Source organism: Spea bombifrons, chromosome 13 (genome assembly GCF_027358695.1).
Source record: "Spea bombifrons isolate aSpeBom1 chromosome 13, aSpeBom1.2.pri, whole genome shotgun sequence".
In the NCBI taxonomy this organism is placed as follows: Eukaryota; Metazoa; Chordata; class Amphibia; order Anura; family Pelobatidae; genus Spea; species Spea bombifrons.
Window position 1 is genome coordinate 13,347,576 of NC_071099.1, and position 20,147 is coordinate 13,367,722.

A 20,147-nucleotide genomic window follows, 5' to 3' on the forward strand; every position below is an offset into this window, starting at 1 on the left:
TGGAGATAAAATGAATTTCACGGAAGGATGGGGGTGACCCCATAAAAGTATTTTAAGGGGAAGGGGGCACATTCCGGCGGTGTGGTGTACGATGGCGCAGCTCTTGAAAATGCGGCGGCTGCACACACAAAAAAAAAACCAGATATGAGATATATAGGGTGTCCTCGGCTAGGGGAGAGTTGGCGTGTAAGAAATAATTAGAATTTTAAAAGAAATGGCATGCGATTCGGGTTAATTGCGTGGATGGGGGAAAAGAAAAAGATGAATTTGCAGCGTGATACGCGCAGAGTGGGAGAGAGGAGAGGAGAAAAAGATGCAGAGAAAACAGGGGGGGTGTTAGGTGCAGAGAGGGGGAGAGATAAGGAGAGAGGAGAAGAGAAAGGTGCAGTGATGGAGAGGAGGAGGGGGTTGTAGAAGTAAAAAGAGCAGCCACTGGGAGGGGTGAGGAGAGTTGGGCTGAAGCCAACATTAGAGTCAGAGGCAAAGATGCAGGGATGGGGCAATGGCGCTGCTCATTTTTTTTAAGGGAGGGGGAGGTATTCCCCCAATGTGAGAGGAACCCCCCCCCCAGGTAGGAGACCAAACAGCTGATGCCTCTGATCTGGCTGCTGTCACATGGCTGCTGTCCCTCTGCAGTGCGGGGACGAGCGCTGGTATAATATGTCAGGGGCGTCAGGGGCTATAAAGGATCAGCTGAAGACCTACAGACGAGCTGGGGGGGGGTGTCTTTACACCAGCTAGGACAGCTTCCAAGCTCACAAGGGTGAGACCTTAATGCATCCAGGAGGGGCTTTGGTCGTTAAGGAGTTAATTCTAGGCAGGTGGTCCACTACATGTCTGAGAAGCCATCTGCTGCCGAACACAGACCGAAAATAGCTTCACACGGGCATTGTCCCTTAAATAGCAGAACTACGGCTTTTTTTACAGTACGATTTCAGCACTGGGTTTGCCCGCGAGTAGATTCCCGGGTATTCCCAGGGTTCCAAAACCCGGTGCAGCGAGTAGCGCAGGTTTAGGGAATAAACCGGGGGGTTCCTGTGATTGAGCGTGAAGGAATTTTCAGTAATTGGCATGAATAACCATCATCAAGCTGTTGCAAGACATGACATCGAATGCCCAAGATGATATAAACCGCTTTGTTAACGGTGGGAGGACGTAGAGATGGGCGCACTTATAATCCAATCAGATAGGCAGATCTACGAATGGAGTCCTTTTTGGGTTAAAAATCCAAATCTGATAAAAGCTCTGACACTAAATCCAGCTGTTAAGATAACGAGAAGCGCGAGAATCACTCTGGGAATTGGATTCAACCAGAGGCTGGGGTGGGCTGTATGTGTAGGACCTTCTGACCCAACAAACTCAGGATTAACTAAGGAGTCAAGGACAAAGTGGATTTCCAGAGCAGGCTATATCTCCGAGCCGACACAGCCTCGCAAGTAGGGTACGTTTAACCCTCTTCAGCTCTTACCACGTAATGCCGGGTGCAGTAAGTTCTCCAGACAATTGTATCCAAGCACTTTTGATCGAGCAACGTTCCAAAGCGAGTCTTGAGATCTTCTGTGGCAAAGAGCAGTCCCATCGTTTTTGTTTCTTCTTTATCTATTAGAAAAGGCAGAATCAATTTTCAGAGAACGAATCCCTCAAGAAAAGAGCAAAACCCAAAGGTTAACTTGACCAGAGTTAGAGTGCCCTGGGGTACAGTTACTAAGTAACATCTTATCTAGATAACTCATTTCTAGAGTTTCCATCTCCTAGACCTTACTCCACCTGCTTTATAGACACCATTACTCGCTCTATAGACACCATTCATCTACCTGCTCTATAGACGTCATTATTCTACCTGCTCTATAGACGTCATTACTCTACCTGGTCTATAGATACCTTTCCTCCCCTGCTCTGTAGACACCATTACTCGCTCTATAGACACCATTCCTCCACCAGCTCTATAGACACCATTCCTCTACCTGCTCTATAGACACCATTCATCTACCTGGTCTATAGACACCATTACTTTACCTGGTCTATAGACACCTTTCCTCCACCTGCTCTATAGACACCAATCCTCGCTCTATAGACACCATTCCTCCACCAGCTCTATAGACACCACTCCTCTACCTGCTCTATAGACACCATTACTCTACCTTCTCTATAGACACCTTTCCTCTATCTGCTCTATAGACACCATTACTCTACCTTCTCTATAGACACCTTTCCTCTATCTGCTCTATAGACACCATAACTCCACCTGCCCTACAGACAACATGCCTCTACCTGCTCTTAGGACATTATTCTATAGACACCATTACTCATCCATTAACTCTTTTAGTACAAAAAAAACAAGGTAGAGAATGCCTTTCCCAGCCCACTGTCATTCAAAAAGCTAGTTATACCCACATTCAGACTCCTACATGATGTCTCAGTGTAGGCATCTCTAGCACGTTAAATGCCTGTATGGTGACACATCAACTTCTCCTCGACTTTATCAGTGAAAGCGACCAAAAAACTGATCACCTGGGAAATGTATGTATAAACTCTCCCTGGATTAAAATTTTGAGGCTAAATAGATAATGTTCAGTATTTTAACCAAAATGTAAATCACATCTTAATATAAAGGCATATGAAATATGCTACCCAGGAATGGGAGAAACATTCTAATAGAAAGTAAGATAATGTATAGATGGCTTTTCTTACTGGATATACAGAAATAAATATAAGTTTTAGCTTTTAATTTTTTATATTAAAAAAAAAGCTCTATCAGATTTATATTTTTTACGGGAACGTAGAATGCTGCAAGGGTGGGAATTGTGGATGAAGATACAGCTGAAGGAGGAGAGGAGAACAGTGGGATCATACCTTGGGAGAGAAGGGGACAGAGGGAGGGAGAGTAAAGCGGAGGAGGAGGAGGAGGAGGAGAAGAGAGATAGGAGTGCAGAGAGAGAGAGAGAAGAGGGAAGGGAAGAGAGATGTGTATGAAATAAACCACAGAACAAGTGATGTAAGAAGGGAAAGAGACAGATTGCGGGGAAGGTAGTGGCAGCAATAAAATATAGCAAGTAGAGAAAAATAAGGATAAGAGACAGGAGGAGAGAGAAAAGAAAGGTGGTGAATAGTGAATTAGAGAGCAGGGAAGACAGAAGGTCGAACACTGAGAGAAGAAGCCGGAAAAATGTAGGTATAAGGTTTTTTCTAGAAAAAAAAAAGCAGGAGACGAGGAAATGAGTGAAAATATTGAGGATATAGGACTTCCCCGGCTTCTATCTTCTTGCTCCATTCAACCTCCTATCCCATCCATCCTTGGGCACACCTGCTTCAAGATGCTTCTGCTCTTCTGACCCCTTTCATCCATAACGCCTCAAAGTGCTTTTTTTTTACCCCCTTTTCTCTACCCCCCAATTGGAATACACCTGCTCTTCTCTTCACCTGAAACACAAGGACAAGCTCAGCCGGTTCATGGGTTTTTGAGGGTCCATCGTTGAGGAGCACGTTCACCCTTTGACTTTTTCGACTGGCACCATTGTTAAGCACTTAACGAAAGGATGTTGTTGGCCAACGCTCCGTCGCTGCTTCTGGTCCAGGTAAGAAATACTAATATATATCACTCGGAGCGTAGACTTTTCCACTATGCATGTTACCGACAATTTTTTGTCCTGGACGATGAAAATAAAATAATGATTTTACCTGCATACCCGTCAGAGAGACGTAAAGGTATGAAAGCTAAATTATTTGGGGGGGTTTATTTGTCGGGGATACATTGTATGGATTGGGATCTGGTGAAATCCCACGGGTTCCTTCTCCACCGAGAGCGAAAACTTTTATTTCAAACATTCTAATGGTTTCCATGGTGATTTCTCCACATTAAGAACCTCATCCCTAATTTGCTTTTGGTAAATATGGTTTTATCTGACTTATTCTGAGCTTTGATCATTTTGACCCGGAGAAACATTGGTTTAGATCATACAAAAGGTGGGCTATTATACCCCAATAAATAGAAAATGTGATTTCACGTAAGAAATTGAGAATTGCCGATGAAAACAAAGTCATGAGGGAAAGTTTTTAGGTACATGCATTTTTTTGATAAGATTGGTTTTTTTTTACTCATAATTCCGCGTAAAAGTATTTTCAGATATCTGAATAACCCCCAAAAAAGTGAAGGATTTTTTGAACATATCTATATATAAGTTTATGTATACTGTATATAGATCCCGCAATGTTTTATAAAATGTGTTTTGCATATTACATACTGATTTTTATTACTCTGTAACCCCTCCTCATACTCCATATAGCCGCTCCCTATAACCCCTCCTATTACTCCTTTTAACCACTCCCCTATGTCCAATACTTGCTCCATTCAAAGGCCTGCCCACAATATATGGTGGTACTGTGTCTCTTTGATACCCTCTGCCCGTGTCGGGTGGCACCATGACCATATCTGGGAACTCTTCAGGTTTGACCCAAAGTCTCCGGTTGAAGCTCTGCTTCCCTGGGTCTCTGGATGACATTGATCTTTCTACTGGGAGGGGAGCAGCATTTGTCCATGCCCTATTCCCTCCTGTCCCCGCCCATGTCCACTCCCACTCCCTACCCACAATATATGGTATGTATTGTGTCTTCTTGATACCCTCTGCCCGTGTTGGGTGGCACCATGACCATATCTGGCAACTCTTTGGGTTTGACCCAGAGTCTCCGGGTGAAGCTCTGCTTCCCTGGGTCTCTGGGTGCAGGGCAGCAGTGTTTGGCCATGCCCTATCCCCGTCCTGTCCCCGCCCATTTCCACCCCCATGCCCTGCCTACTTAAGAGTATATATATATATGGCTAGCCCTGCTCCACACTTCACCAGGTATAGCCATGTCTTAACATGTAGCTTCACCCTTGGAGTTCACCATTTCCTACATGTACAAAAGGCTCAATCAGAGTGAAATCTGTCTGAAGTTCAAGAAGTAGAAATTTACATAGACAGTTGGGACAGTCCCAGTAAATTTGAGACTGTTGGTAGCTATCTTTATAACCCTATGTGCACGCTCCCTGACATTTCTGCTATGATGTCACACATCCTTTCCATAAATGAAACATTCTCTATAATCTCCCAATAGAGAGAGATTTCATACATCTTATATCTGCATCAATCTAGATGAGTTGTGTATAATACAGATACACTCCCTGCTCTCTGTATAATACAGATACACCCCCTGCTCTGTGTATAATACAGATACACTCCCTGCTCTCTGTATAATACAGATACACTCCCTGCTCTGTGTATAATACAGATACACTCCCTGCTCTCTGTATAATACAGATACACTCCCTGCTCTGTGTATAATACAGATACACTCCCTGCTCTCTGTATAATACAGATACACTCCCTGCTCTCAGTATAATACAGATACAATCCCTGCTCTGTGTATTACACAGATACACTCCCTGCTCTCTGTATAATACAGATATACTCCCTGCTCTCTGTATAATACAGATACACTCCCTGCTCTCTGTATAATACAGATATACTCCCTGCTCTTTGTATAATACAGATACACTCCCTGCTCTCTGTATAATACAGATACACTCCCTGCTCTGTGTTTAATACAGATTCACTCCCTGCTCTGTGTATAATACAGATACACTCCCTGCTCTCTGTATAATACAGATACACTCCCTGCTCTCTGTATAATACAGATACACTCCCTGCTCTGTGTATAATACAGATACACTCCCTGTTCTCTGTATAATACAGATACACTCCCTGCTCTGTGTATAATACAGATACACTCCCTGCTCTCTGTGTATAATACAGATACACTCCCTGCTCTCTGTATAATACAGATATACTCCCTGCTCTCTGTATAATACAGATACACTCCCTGCTCTCTGTGTATAATACAGATACACTCCCTGCTCTCTGTATAATACAGATACACTCCCTGATCTCTGTATAATACAGATACACTCCCTGCTCTCTGTATAATACAGATACACTCCCTGCTCTCTGTATAATACAGATACACTCCCTGCTCTCTGTGTATAATACATATACACTCCCTGATCTCTGTATAATACAGATACACTCCCTGCTCTCTGTATAATACAGATACACTCCCTGCTCTCTGTGTATAATACAGATACACTCCCTGCTCTCTGTGTATAATACAGATACACTCCCTGCTCTCTGTATAATACAGATATACTCCCTGCTCTCTGTATAATACAGATACACTCCCTGCTCTCTGTATAATACAGATATACTCCCTGCTCTTTGTATAATACAGATACACTCCCTGCTCTCTGTATAATACAGATACACTCCCTGCTCTGTGTTTAATACAGATTCACTCCCTGCTCTGTGTATAATACAGATACACTCCCTGCTCTCTGTATAATACAGATACACTCCCTGCTCTCTGTATAATACAGATACACTCCCTGCTCTGTGTATAATACAGATACACTCCCTGTTCTCTGTATAATACAGATACACTCCCTGCTCTGTGTATAATACAGATACACTCCCTGCTCTCTGTGTATAATACAGATACACTCCCTGCTCTCTGTATAATACAGATATACTCCCTGCTCTCTGTATAATACAGATACACTCCCTGCTCTCTGTGTATAATACAGATACACTCCCTGCTCTCTGTATAATACAGATACACTCCCTGATCTCTGTATAATACAGATACACTCCCTGCTCTCTGTATAATACAGATACACTCCCTGCTCTCTGTATAATACAGATACACTCCCTGCTCTCTGTGTATAATACATATACACTCCCTGATCTCTGTATAATACAGATACACTCCCTGCTCTCTGTATAATACAGATACACTCCCTGCTCTCTGTGTATAATACAGATACACTCCCTGCTCTCTGTGTATAATACAGATACACTCCCTGCTCTCTGTATAATACAGATACACTCCCTGATCTCTGTATAATACAGATACACTCCCTGCTCTCTGTATAATACAGATACACTCCCTGCTCTCTGTATAATACAGATACACTCCCTGCTCTCTGTGTATAATACATATACACTCCCTGATCTCTGTATAATACAGATACACTCCCTGCTCTCTGTATAATACAGATACACTCCCTGCTCTCTGTGTATAATACAGATACACTCCCTGCTCTCTGTGTATAATACAGATACACTCCCTGCTCTCTGTATAATACAGATACACTCCCTGCTCTGTGTATAATACAGATACACTCCCTGCTCTCTGTGTATAATACAGATACACTCCGTGATCTCTCCCTGTTCAGATTTACCTCTACCACTTCTGCTGTGAGGCAAATTTGTAAAATTGTATCTCTGATTTTCACATAAGAGCGCTGCTGCACCTGCTGGCGCTATATGAATAAATGCGACATGAGGCTGAATCCCTAAATTCCACGTAGAATAAGAATAAATCCTTCGGCAGCTCCATGTGCAACTCGGTAAATGATAAACACTCTGAGCTGCGTCCCCACGTTCCCCCGGGTGATGCTATTTCGTGTGCCGCCTGTACATCTCTACAGACTATGGTGGTGCTATACAACCAAAAAGCGATGCTGCAAATAATACATTACAGCATTTTACCACCACTACCTGAGATTAAGCGATGGAAAGAGCAGTTTTATCACTTTATTTCACCAAAGAAAGAGTGGCAGTTCGGCTCGGCTATGTATGAAGTGCAATTCTGGTGCAAAATTCTTAACTGGAGCAGGGTTTTTGCCTCGGTTGCTATGGCGACTGCACCGTGTCACACAAGACTGCCCTTTAAATATAATCCCCTAATTCTGTTCACCGGAATAAAGTGTTCCATCGAGATGAGCGTTTCCTGATTAAGTGGAGAATATATTTCAGTAAAACCCAAGTCATCCGATCCCGTCGCCTTCTGCATGTTTATTCCGATGCCCCATAGGATCCCGCATCTGGTTTCCATTCATAACAAGCATGTTACCTGCGCGGGAGCGCTCTCTCTCTTTTTAACCTCTTAATCCCCCCCTGATCTCCGTGCCTTCTCATGTTTGCAGGGACTTCAAATCCAAGCTTTGGGAGCATTTTATAAACGTATTACTGCCTGCGATCTTTACACAAGGAAATTAAAAAGTGGACGTTTTTTTTTTCCCGCCAGCTGCCGAAGGGCAGAGGAAACAACATTAAAAGCTTTGTAAAAAATCAATAAATACATGTTTATAAAGGAAATATCACACCATGAATCTGGGCTTGTTTCTTGTGACCCATAACTAGAGATAGATATTTTTTTAATACACAATATTTATTATATAATAACTAGAATTTCTATATAACCAATAATAATGTATTATATATATATATATATATATATATATATATATATATATTAGAAAATCTATTATTATATCTGATATATATATAAGTTATTATTAGATCTATTCTGTATTTAGAGGTACTATATATAATATACATATAAAATATAATACTTATTATTATTATTATTATTATTATTATTATTATTATTTGTGTTATATAATATCTGTTCCTCGCTCAGTTTTATTCCTCCTACCCAGCTGTCTCTGTTTCAGTTAATATAATATTATATTATTATTATTATTATTATTATTATTATTATTAAAATCGAGACATTTAAAATTGTACGTGAAGGAAAACGGATCCTCTTTAGTTGAAGTTAATACCTTTTATTGGGTAAACATAGAAAAAGATTTAGTTACATAAACTTTCAGGACCTCGGCGGCCTCTTCTTCATATGTAAGAAAGAACACCTGAAAAGGAGAACTCTGAGGTCCTTATGTAAATAATTATTTTTCTAAAGAGTCCATATATTATTTTTGTTACTTTTTGAACAATTAATTTTTAATTAATTTTATTATTATTATTTTTTATATTTTATATATATATATTTATTCAAAATAATACATTTAAGTCAAAATAGTAGCGCTATTAGAATTACATTTCGTTGGTTGCCAATGTTTTTTCCCAACTTCATACCAAAACTGCCCCCTATGCACCCCGCCTCCATTATATGTATTTATCATAAAACAATTCTAGTGATTCGATTCAGGTTCTGAACAGAAATGGTTGCTCCAGAAGATGCTGGTCCAAGTGGACAGACCTGGGAACTTTCTAATGACCCTCCAAATGTGTTACCCAAAAGGCTCTCATACCGGTCCTCATGGAAACCTTGACTTGTCATTATTTAAAGATACACTTAAACAGTCACCTGCATTCAAGCAGGGATATCAACCATAACATACCAGGGGGCAAAGGCACCAATTGGGAGTCTTAAAAATGATCACAGCGGGGGTGGGGAGAATAGGAAGGGGTCAGCCCCTTCACCCTCAGACGCCCAGACTGGGGCAAAAACCCTGAGTGAGGGGGAAAACCTTGAGTTCCTGGGTATGACAATGAGGTAGAAACGTGCGTTATGAGTATTTTCTGTGTAGACTTGCCTTACACACTGGATATGATTGTTTTTTTGTTTTGTTTTTAAGGGTTAAATGAATGTATTTATTTCCTGATTATGGTTGAAATCTTATCATGGCGCTTAAAGCAGTAGGCCATATAATCCTTAAAAAAAGGTATTTCCCATTGATCAATGGACTAAGTAGATCCAGGGAAAAGAGGGCTCGTTGGTCTTTTTTTGGCTTTGGCCTGGACCGTCGCTGATCCCCTGCACACTCCCTGTCCGCATGAATAGAGATAGGAGGCTATATTGATGCTCTAATCCATGGATTATGCCCATCGAATGCACGGAAACAGGAGACGCCGACGCAGAGAACCGATACCCAGCTTAAATATTCCACCCCCAGAGCGTTTATTTAACCCCCGCGGCCCCACGACCCAGTCACAGAGGGCCATAGGAAGCTATAACCAATATTTCAGGCTTCGCTCGTGGAATTATCTAGCGGAAAGATCTTCCTGTTGTCCCTACTGGAGAGAAATTTGCAGTCTAATTACAGAAAGCATCTGTTTCCTAAAGCCCTAATTGGCAAAGTAATTAACCCTTCAGGTTCTGTCGCCGCAAAGCCCCCCCCCCCCTCCGCAGTCAATTTGCTAGCGGCGTGAACGTTAATATATCGGAAACATTGCATTTTCTTTACTTCTCTGAGTCTCAAGTAAAGCTCCCTTACATTCCCTCTAAGCCTCTGATCAATTGGCCAATAGATTCGTTGACTGATTGAAGATGAATAACGATTGACGTCAATACAATAATTCAGTGTAAAAAATGATTCAACTAGAATTTTGCTCTTCAATCCACTTTCTGTGCAATTTGTGAATAAAGAAAATGAAATTTATATAAATTTATATAAAAGGTAGTTTTGGACCCAGACCGCCAATCCCACAGAATGACTCTCCAGACCGTGCCGTCGACTGATTTTACGAAGGGAATCTTGTTTGTATATGAAGCGAAATCCAATTTATCATTATTTCCGCACATGCACAGTATTCACGGAAAAGAAAATTATAAATCAATAACAATTTAAAGAAGAAAAGAAACCCTGTAGAAGACATAAACACTATTTTTCAATATCAGACATTCCTTTAGTTATGTACGATCTGTTTTTTTCCAAAAGCGGTAGAAAGTGTAGAAGACATTGTGGTGTCAGCTTCTGGTTTCCATGAGACTTCTTCTGGTGGCACATTCTGGCCTAGGCTTGGGAGACAGGTTCAGCGAGGGTGGCAGCCATACCTGGGAACTCTCTAGGCTTTGCCTGGAGACTCCGGGTGAAGCGCCGTTTCTCCAGATCTCCGGGTCACCACAGAGAAACCCCGGCTCACGGGAGCGGTGTTGCAGCACGCGCCACCAACTTCTTCTCCAAAAACGTGCAATTTTCAGCAGGACTATCCACCGATGTCAGCGGACAGCCCACCGTCGTGAGTGGGACCGTCCACCAACGTTAGCAGGACTGCCTACTCGCATTCCAAAAAGGGAGGGATGTTCCCTGGTATAGTGGCAGCCCCTCTGCCCAAAAACCAGGAACCAATAAGCCTTTTGGTCAATCAGGTTCCGGGTAGCGCCATTGTTCAATGAGCCGGTGAAAAGTTTGACAGGGGCACCGTAAGACTGTTAGAAGCTGAAGACCTACTGTATGTTCTTGAAGTCTGGTAATCATCACCTCTCCTTGGGTGATTGCAAAGTCAATAAACAGCCAATTACGAATTTACAGACCACTTTAAGAAAGGGCCAGGAACCTTTAGGAGTTCTTTATCTTGTAAAAGCTGTATTCTGCTAAAATTAAACACTGGCATTCCTTAAATTGATTCCCAGCTTGCTGTCGCGTTGGCAGGTCAATTTGAAGCTCGCTTGACCTTTCTGATTGTGGTTCGCCTTTGGGCCATGTTCAAAAGTGAGTTCCAATTTGCAACGTTAATTGCGAACCATGCTACTTGAAGACGCGGCTTCACATTTTTTTCTGCCCTGTGAACGGTTGACCTTATCGCAAGTTGGCCACAGATGCCTTTCTGAATCATATTTTGAGGCACCCATGGACTCTATAGGTGGAGGCCAGATCATCGAGGGGACAGTTCGCAGAGATTGGCAAAACAATTAAGCAATAGACTAACATACACAGATGCAATGGACTAACAGATGCACACGGTAATGCCATATAGTAACACAAACTCATTCTCACCCCATTCGCTCACTCACTCCGTACACCGTACACTAACACTGTAACCCATGCCTACACCACACACTAACACTTCCACACTCTAATACTATACAGTAACACAAACTCATTCTCACTCCATACGCTCACACAATAACGCTGTAACCCATGCCTACTCCATACAGTAACACTTCCACACTCTAATGCCATACAGTAACACAAACTCATTCTCACTCCATACGCTCACACACACTAACACCACACACTAACACTGTAACCCATGCTTTCACCATACACTAACACTTCCACACTCTACTGCCAAAGTGTAACCCACACACTAACACCATACATCATCACACAGATCATTGATACACACACACACTAACTCACTCTAACACCGTACACTAACACTGTAACCCATGCCTACACCATACACTAACACTTCCACACTCTAATGCTATACAGTAACACAAACTCATTCTCACTCCATACGCTCACTCACTCCGTACACCGTACACTAACACTGTAACCCATGCCTACACCATACACTAACACTTCCACACTCTAATGCCAAAGTGTAACCCACACACTAACACCATACATCATCACACAGATCATTGATACACACACACACTAACTCACTCTAACACCGTACACTAACACTTCCACACTCTAATACTATACAGTAACACAAACTCATTCTCACTCCATACCTTTTGTTTATGTATATCCAAATTGTTGAACAACTAATCCTGTTCACCCATTGTACAGCGCTGCAGAATATGATGGCACTATATATATATAAATATATATATAATTTTTTTATGTATTACCGGTATTTTTAAAAAAATAAATAAAAATAATAATAATAATCCTCCATCAAGTTCTTTGCTTCTCTGTTAGTACATTTACTTACTTTGGTATAACAGTATTTGTTCGATAACCCGCTGCCACTCATAGATGCAATACCTGTTTTGTTTTAACTCTTAGCGTCCCAGAATTCCAAGTAAAATATTGTCCAAAAAACACACAATTCTTTAAAAGAATAGTCATGTCTTCCGTTTGATCATCGAGGATATACAGATGAAACCTTAAAGTCTTTGCCACTTAACCCTATGAATCTACCCAATTGTTTTATTTATCTACGACTCCCCTTAAATCCCGAGAATTGCTTTATGATACTGATGGTCTTGAGTTCATTAACCCAGAGAGGATTTTACAATCGATTTAAGTCAAGTTTTCTTACTGCAATGTTTTATTTCGATTACTTTGATATGTTGCCAATAAAAGGTATCTTAATCCAAAAAAAAAGAAAGCGAAGACATCTCTGGTTTGATTAGATATCTCTAGACGAGTTGGCTTGAATCAGGTAACATTGTTACTTTTTAATCTTTCATACTTGACTTTCGAATAACATCATAAACCCTAAAAATTAAGGGGGGGAAAAGCTCATTACGTGAAGCAAAAGAGGAGCAATCAAATTTCCCTGGGAATTTATTTGGCAATCAGGCAATTTAAAATCACTCATCAAGGAACATAGATTAGTAATTCCAGCTTCAAAACACATCAAGGCTTGCTAAAATGAGTTTAAAAACCAAAAAAAAAGGTGAAAACATATCCCGTGCAGAAAGTCATAGACTTTTAAGTCTCCGGCTTAGAGGGACACCCCAGCTATCACATACCCAAATGCCAGACCCAATGGGTTAGGGTAGAGGAGCAACCACGGAAAAAACAAAGATTGTCCAAGGTTTAGGTGGACTATAGATAAGATCCATACCAACGGGGCAGGAATCCATCCCACCCAACAGTCCTGTGTTTTTGCAGAGCATTTTTGATTTTCAAGCTACTGTCCCAGTGTTCTGCTATTGTGGGGCAAAATTGAGGGCATCATCTAATCTCCACTGATCGGTCCAGGAAGCTGTAGGACATTCAAGCACAGAGCTCCATCAGAGGTCCCAAGTGGCTACCTCTCGACATGGAAACGATTTGGGTAAGGCGGTAGGCGGCCATGTCTCTGATTGGTTCACAGGTTACAGGGTACGTGGTACAAAACTCCAAAAATCTAGTATTCCTAAAGCAATCGTCACGGGCCCTACAAAGGGCCACAAGTAGATTTAACAGGGCTGGGTATGGTGACTACAGGCCTGTATTGTGAATATCTTAATGAGGTACCCCACCTCAATATAGTTATTTACAATAATAATGTACTATTTAGCAAGTGCTCACCAACCGATTTGTTAAATACATGTAAAATTCTCCTTGATTTTTCATTTCCGTTTTCCAACATTCCATCAATAGCTTTCGCCATCCCAGAAGCCTCATTAACTGCCATGACATTTGAATCAGCAATTATTATGAAAATACGTTTGCTACGCTGGCTGAGCGCCCCTTAAAACATGCAGAAAAAAACACGAGGAATGAGACATTACTGTTTAGTTAATTTAAAGTCAATAAAACGACTGATTTTTCAATATGCCACGATAATGGTCTTCAAATAATGTCAGAAAACAATTTCATTCTAATCTCGTGTATCAATCCAAACCAAGCTGTGTATCACCCATAGAGACTGAGATGACTTGGGGTCTTCCTACCGTCTGTACAGAATGCCTGGGATCAAATTGATGAATTCACATGAAATAATTTCATCTTTGCATAAATTATTCTGCGTTTTGACGCCAGCATGAAGATCTTAGCCTTTTAAATTTGGAATTACAATGTCCACCTTCTGACATAAGAAAGCCCGCCATCATTTAGTGTTAATGCTTCAGCATACCAAGACATTGTGGACAATGCTCTGCTTCCAACATCGTGGGAACAGTTTGGGGAAGAGCCTTTTCTATTCCAGCATGACTGCTCCCGGAACACAAAGCCAGGTCCATAAAGACATGGTTGGATGAGTTTGGGGTAGAAGAACTTGACCGGCCGCACAGAGCCCCGACCTCAACCCCATCGGACATCTTTGGGATGAACTGGAACGGAGATGGCGAGCTGGGCGTCTCGTCCAACATCGGCGCCTGACCTCACAAATGCTCTACTGGATGGATGGGCAGCAATTCCCACAGAAACGCCCCAAAATCTTGTTAAAAGCCTTCCCAGAAGAGTGGTGCGTTATAGCAGCAATAGGGGGACCAACTTCATATTAGTGCCCATGATTTGGAAATGGGATATGAAGGCCAGGTGTCCATATATAGTATAGGTGTCAACCTTTTATCTGTATTATACTTTGAATATCGTCCAGAATATACCTGTAATTACAATCAGGAATCACCCGATCCCTTTTAAGATGTTGTAGCCTAATACCGTTTTTTTTTTATTTGAGTTGTAAATTTTATAGTAGTATCAGGTCTTCCAAAATGATAAGTAGTGACCAAATGGTAAAAAGACGTAGCTTTTTTCCCGCTAAGTACCAAGATATGCACCGTTTTCAATGGCAATGACGAAATCTATACAATGGGGATTCATGCCTAATGTTCAGGGATTCTGATATGAACTTTAAGGTCACCATTTCTTATTATAAGTTACATCACGCCCCTCCATCTTCCAACCCAAGATGAATCGAGGCTGTTCGAGTTGAGGCTTTCTGGGCCAGTCCATCAAACTCTTCCGATGTTCCATTGAAAAAAATGGAGATTCTTTGGAATTTTGGGAAAACATATATCTGTTCTGAGGGCTACTGTTGTTGGGAGGTTGGATCATTCTTGGAAAGCACAATAGACATCACGCAATGACAGCAATGTCTCCCAGGCATGTTTGTCTCCTGTGACAGCAAAGGGCAAAACCCTGTCTCACTCTACGAATTAATGGAAAAAGGGAATCGGTGATGATTTAATGTAAATTTATGGAGACAACACTTTCAGATGCTCCAGATGTTGTTGTGCAGTCACTGCTGTCCTGAAGAAACGATGACATCACAAAATGTCTAGACCGTTTGAATGTTCATTCCAAATGTCATGTACAGAGAAATGCTTTCATATCAGCCAGCTAGGAATGATATTTAATTACATATTAATTCACGTAAGCAGAAAATTACACTCTCAGGAGACAGGTTGAATATCCATGTTCTAGTGATTAATTTCATGTCAAAATACCCTAAAGAGAAGACTCTGCGTAGTCCTGAAACACTGAAATAATAAAATGTAACACCTTCTAGATGCAGGACTTGCCCTGTTCTACTGGATCCTGTTCCAAAATATGTTGATATAGTTCAATTTAAAGTTATGGTGGCCTCAAAGACATAATGTTTACTTTCTGATATCATCGGGAGGAAAAAGAGCCAATTACCGTTGTTTTAGTAATTCGGGAGAAGCTTCCTAGATGCCTCAATGATAAAAGCCTTTGTACCAGATTTACAATTTCCGATGGAAGATCAAAAAAAAAACCTGGGCGTGGATGGTGATCTCTGGATGAAGAAGCTTACAGGCAATTATGCAGATGGGATTAGCGTCACTCGTTTAACCTTTGACCCTGCAGAATCGGCAAACTCTTCCATAATATCTTCTGTGCTAAATTCCTGCAATCAATATTTACACAGACGGCTTACAATGTTCTTGCCTCGCAGCGTTGGCTAAAACAGTTGAATGATCTTCAATGGTTTTAAGAACAAATGCACTGGGGTAAAGCCTTCTCCGGGTTGTTGATCCAAGGTTCCATTTCTTAAGGTTCCATTTTTCTAAAGTTCTATCACAATGCGATTAGTAGTAGAGGAAAGAAACTGGAAGTGAGAGGATCAAGGTGTAGATGGGCCGGGGACATGGGCCTCCACCTTTCTAGAGACTGAAAGTCTGAACCTGGAGGCCCAGTGATCACAATTTTTATGGGGAGCCCCCCGGCAGATCCAGGAAGCTGTCAAGTAGTAAGCCGGCATATTCCGGCAGACTAATTCACTACTAGATCAGCCCAGAAGGGTTGGAAGGGGCGGCAGAGCTCTGTTCCTTTATTAAATACCCTGCAAACCCACCGATAAAGGATGAAGAAGGAAGTCTCCTTGGATCCTTAATAGTGATCCAGTGACCAAAGGACAATGTATTTTAGTTATTAAACATAACCCCACAATGCTTCCACTTTAACCAGAATAAGTACTCTGTTGGCTCCCAGAAACAAAATTTCAAGTCTAATTGTTAAATCTTCAGAGCTCCTGCTTTGCTTGACACCCCGTGATTTCCAATTGTAGCTCTCATTGTGTCCCACTAGATCTTTGGGGGCGATTGGGTTAATTAGCTGCTAAAAATATCCCTAATAATAAGAGGGAGATATGATATGCCAGCGGGGGGTACATATCCATGAGCTGTACTCGTAGGAGGCCCTCTCTGCAGCTGCCGAACACAAATTCATATCGCACTCCTTAATCTTTGGAACATCTGCTCTTTTCACGTCTCTTGCTCTCCCAGAGCTCTCCAAAAGCCCCATCGCTTACCCCGTCCACCCAGTCATCCCAAGACTCATGACTATTAATAATAATGTATTTTGTGTCTGAGCTTTGAGTTGAAGGTAGAAGCTGTCCTGATGTCCATGTGTAGGGTAAGAGCGGGGTGAACACCAGGGGTGAAAAGTGTTGTTGTCCCTCTAGATTTATCAGCCACAAGTTCTCCTAGCGGGAGGACTTCTGAGCTCCTGGGAAAGAAAGTCCCAAGAAGTGACCGTTCAAACTTTTTGGAGGTATGCACACGTATGCGCTGTATTTTCCGGATTCAATGGATTGATTTGGTGAACCCACAGCTCAACGAGGAAGCTGGGAGATAAGAAACAGAGGCCCGTATAGCATTTGAATGCCGTCTGTGACTATTCTAGACAAGAATAATGAAGCAAAAACACGACAATAGGAATCAAGTTCCCGCCTTGTACCATTTCTACCTTGAATCGTGCTAATTGCTCACTTTCCTCTGCGTCCTCCTACCTCTGTCCTCCTTAGTTGACTCTGTCTCCCACTCATCAGTTCTGACGTTCCCTGAAATCCGGTGTTATCTCCGGCTCTTACAGTTCATACCGGTAAATTTTACCCCCGTTGAAAACCCTCGGAATGACGCAGGTACCCAATCAGGGTGTCTCTTTTGTGTTCAAGCTAATGAAACCTGACTTTGGGAACGCGTTAAGTGTTTGCTAAACATTGTTATTACCTCGTGAGGACCATTTTTGCAACAAGACCACAAAGGTTCGGGTAATTGCACTCTGGCATTGTGAAAGTAATTGCCGTTTGCTTTGTTACGCGTTGGAATCCATCTTAAGTGCTTTCCGTGGAGATAAGGACAAACGCGAGGCTTATGTCATCAACGAAACAAAATGGGAACTTAATTTCCAGCTCGTCATAGAAACCAACTTAATATTTAAAGTTCGCGAGAACTATGCGGCAAATACTGAGCCGAGCGGATCGGTCCCACTAAACCAAATCGATCCCATTGGAAAGCCTCTTGGCGATTTATCTCCTTTCATTCTCCATTGAAAATAATGCCCCGGCGGGGGGCAATTCATACCGTTCATTCAGTTACTGTCTACAAAGTCCACGTGATGTTTAATGTAATCTGCTGATTAAAGACTTCTAGTTTTTTTTTGTGGGGGGGGACTCTTAAAAAGCCACGTTTAAGCCGTTTCCATTTATCAATACAAACTGAAACAGCTATTCTCGTCTTTTTCTGGAGTGTCTGCAAAGCACCACTTTAGGTACTATATTTATTCTAATTAATCCTAATTTAAACTGATGAAGGCGTCGGATCCAGGAAGAAAGCCGGCTGCGGCTCTTTAGAGGCTCCCTCTCTCTCTCCTAAATCAGGCAAAATTATTTCTGGCTTTAGTCTTTTTTTTGACGGCCTTCTGTTTGATTGACGCTCCGGGATGGGGTGACATTCAGTGCGTCTTTTATTATCGCGGTTTAAATGTGGCGCTCTGTATACGTATTGAGGCGCCATCCGGCGTTCTCTCGGTTTGTTACGTGGGGCAGTCAGTTCTCTTTCTATGTTACATGGGGCAGTTGGTTCTCTGTCTCTCTGTTACGTGGGGCAGTTAGTTCTCTGTCTCTCTGTTACGTGGGGCAGTTAGTTCTCTGTCTCTCTGTTACGTGGGGCAGTTGGTTCTCTGTCTCTCTGTTACGTGGGGCAGTTAGTTCTCTGTCTCTCTGTTACGTGGGGCAGTTGGTTCTCTGTCTCTCTGTTACGTGGGGCAGTTAGTTCTCTGTCTCTCTGTTACGTGGGGCAGTTGGTTCTCTGTCTCTCTGTTACGTGGGGCAGTTAGTTCTCTGTCTCTCTGTTACGACACCTGGAGAGTGTTTTTAAGGGTTGCAGCTGTGTATTCAGCACAGTGAAAAGAAAGGGAAGTTATCCTTTATTTATTTATTTAAGATTTTCTCCGATTTTCTAGACTTGGTTTCACTCCTTTTTTGTTAAATATCTCTGTTACGTGGGGCAGTTAGTTCTCTGTCTCTCTGTTATGTGGGGCAATTGGTTCTCTCTCTCTCTGTTACGTGGGGCAGTTAGTTCTCTGTTTCTCTGTTACGTGGGGCAGTTGGTTCTCTCTCTCTGTTACGTGGGGCAGTTAGTTCTCTGTCTCTCTGTTATGTGGGGCAGTTGGTTCTCTCTCTCTCTGTTACGTGGGGCAGTTGGTTCTCTCTCTCTCTGTTACGTGGGGCAGTTAGTTCTCTGTCTCTCTGTTACGTGGGGCAGTTAGTTCTCTGTCTCTCTGTTATGTGGGGCAGTTGGTTCTCTCTCTCTCTGTTACGTGGGGCAGTTATTTCTCTGTCTCTCTGTTACGTGGGGCAGTTAGTTCTCTGTCTCTCTGTTACGTGGGGCAGTTAGTTCTCTGTCTCTCTGTTACGTGGGGCAGTTGGTTCTCTGTCTCTCTGTTACGTGGGGCAGTTAGTTCTCTGTCTCTCTGTTACGTGGGGCAGTTAGTTCTCTCTCTCTTTGTTACGTGGTGCAGTTAGTTCTGTATGTTGACACTGAAGCTTTTCTAGACGGACACTATCTGCTCTCCCCCTCATTCTCTCTCCCTCTCTGTTAATCCATCTTCATTTTCTCTCTCCCGACTTTCCACGTCACACACTCTTTATTCCTCCCCTTTGCCTATACACCTTCTTCTATCCCATCTGAGCCTCCTTCTCCCATCTGCCAACGTCCTGCCCTCGACCACCTTTCTCTCTATTCTCTCCTTCATATCTACCTCTCCTCCTCATCTCTCTCTCTCTTTCTATTCTCTCCTTCACATCTCCCTCTCCTTCTATTCTCTCCTCCTTATCTCCCTCTTTTTTCTATTCTGTCCATCACAGCTACCTCTCCTCCTCATCTCTTTCTCTTTCTATTCTCTCCTCTTCATCTCCCTCTCCTTTCTATTCTCTCCTCCTCATCTCCCTCTCTTTCTATTCTCTCCTCCTCATCTCCCTCTCCACTCTCCAGATCTCTGGCACTTAGACAATCTGTATGCATTGCCGGGATGACAGGGCTATCAGTCAGGCTATGGAGAGAGAAGAGAAATGTATTCATTACCAGTCTTTCTGTTTGCGAGTTAAAGAGAGGTCCATCATTCATCTTCACAACGCTCTGGCAGCTCACCCAACGTACGACTAGCCACC

General features: G+C 42.2%; 1 protein-coding gene across 1 annotated transcript in view; it reads left to right on the forward strand.

Moving 5' to 3' along the window:
* The first annotated feature begins 2,837 nt into the window (after positions 1 to 2,837).
* Positions 2,838 to 20,147, forward strand: part of CRHR1 (corticotropin releasing hormone receptor 1) — a 29,098-nt gene continuing 11,788 nt past the window's right edge. The window contains exon 1 of the mRNA XM_053454110.1: positions 2,838 to 3,575. Coding sequence (XP_053310085.1) covers positions 3,537 to 3,575 — 39 coding nt within the window. The 5' untranslated portion in view covers positions 2,838 to 3,536. The remainder of the gene's footprint in view (positions 3,576 to 20,147) is intronic.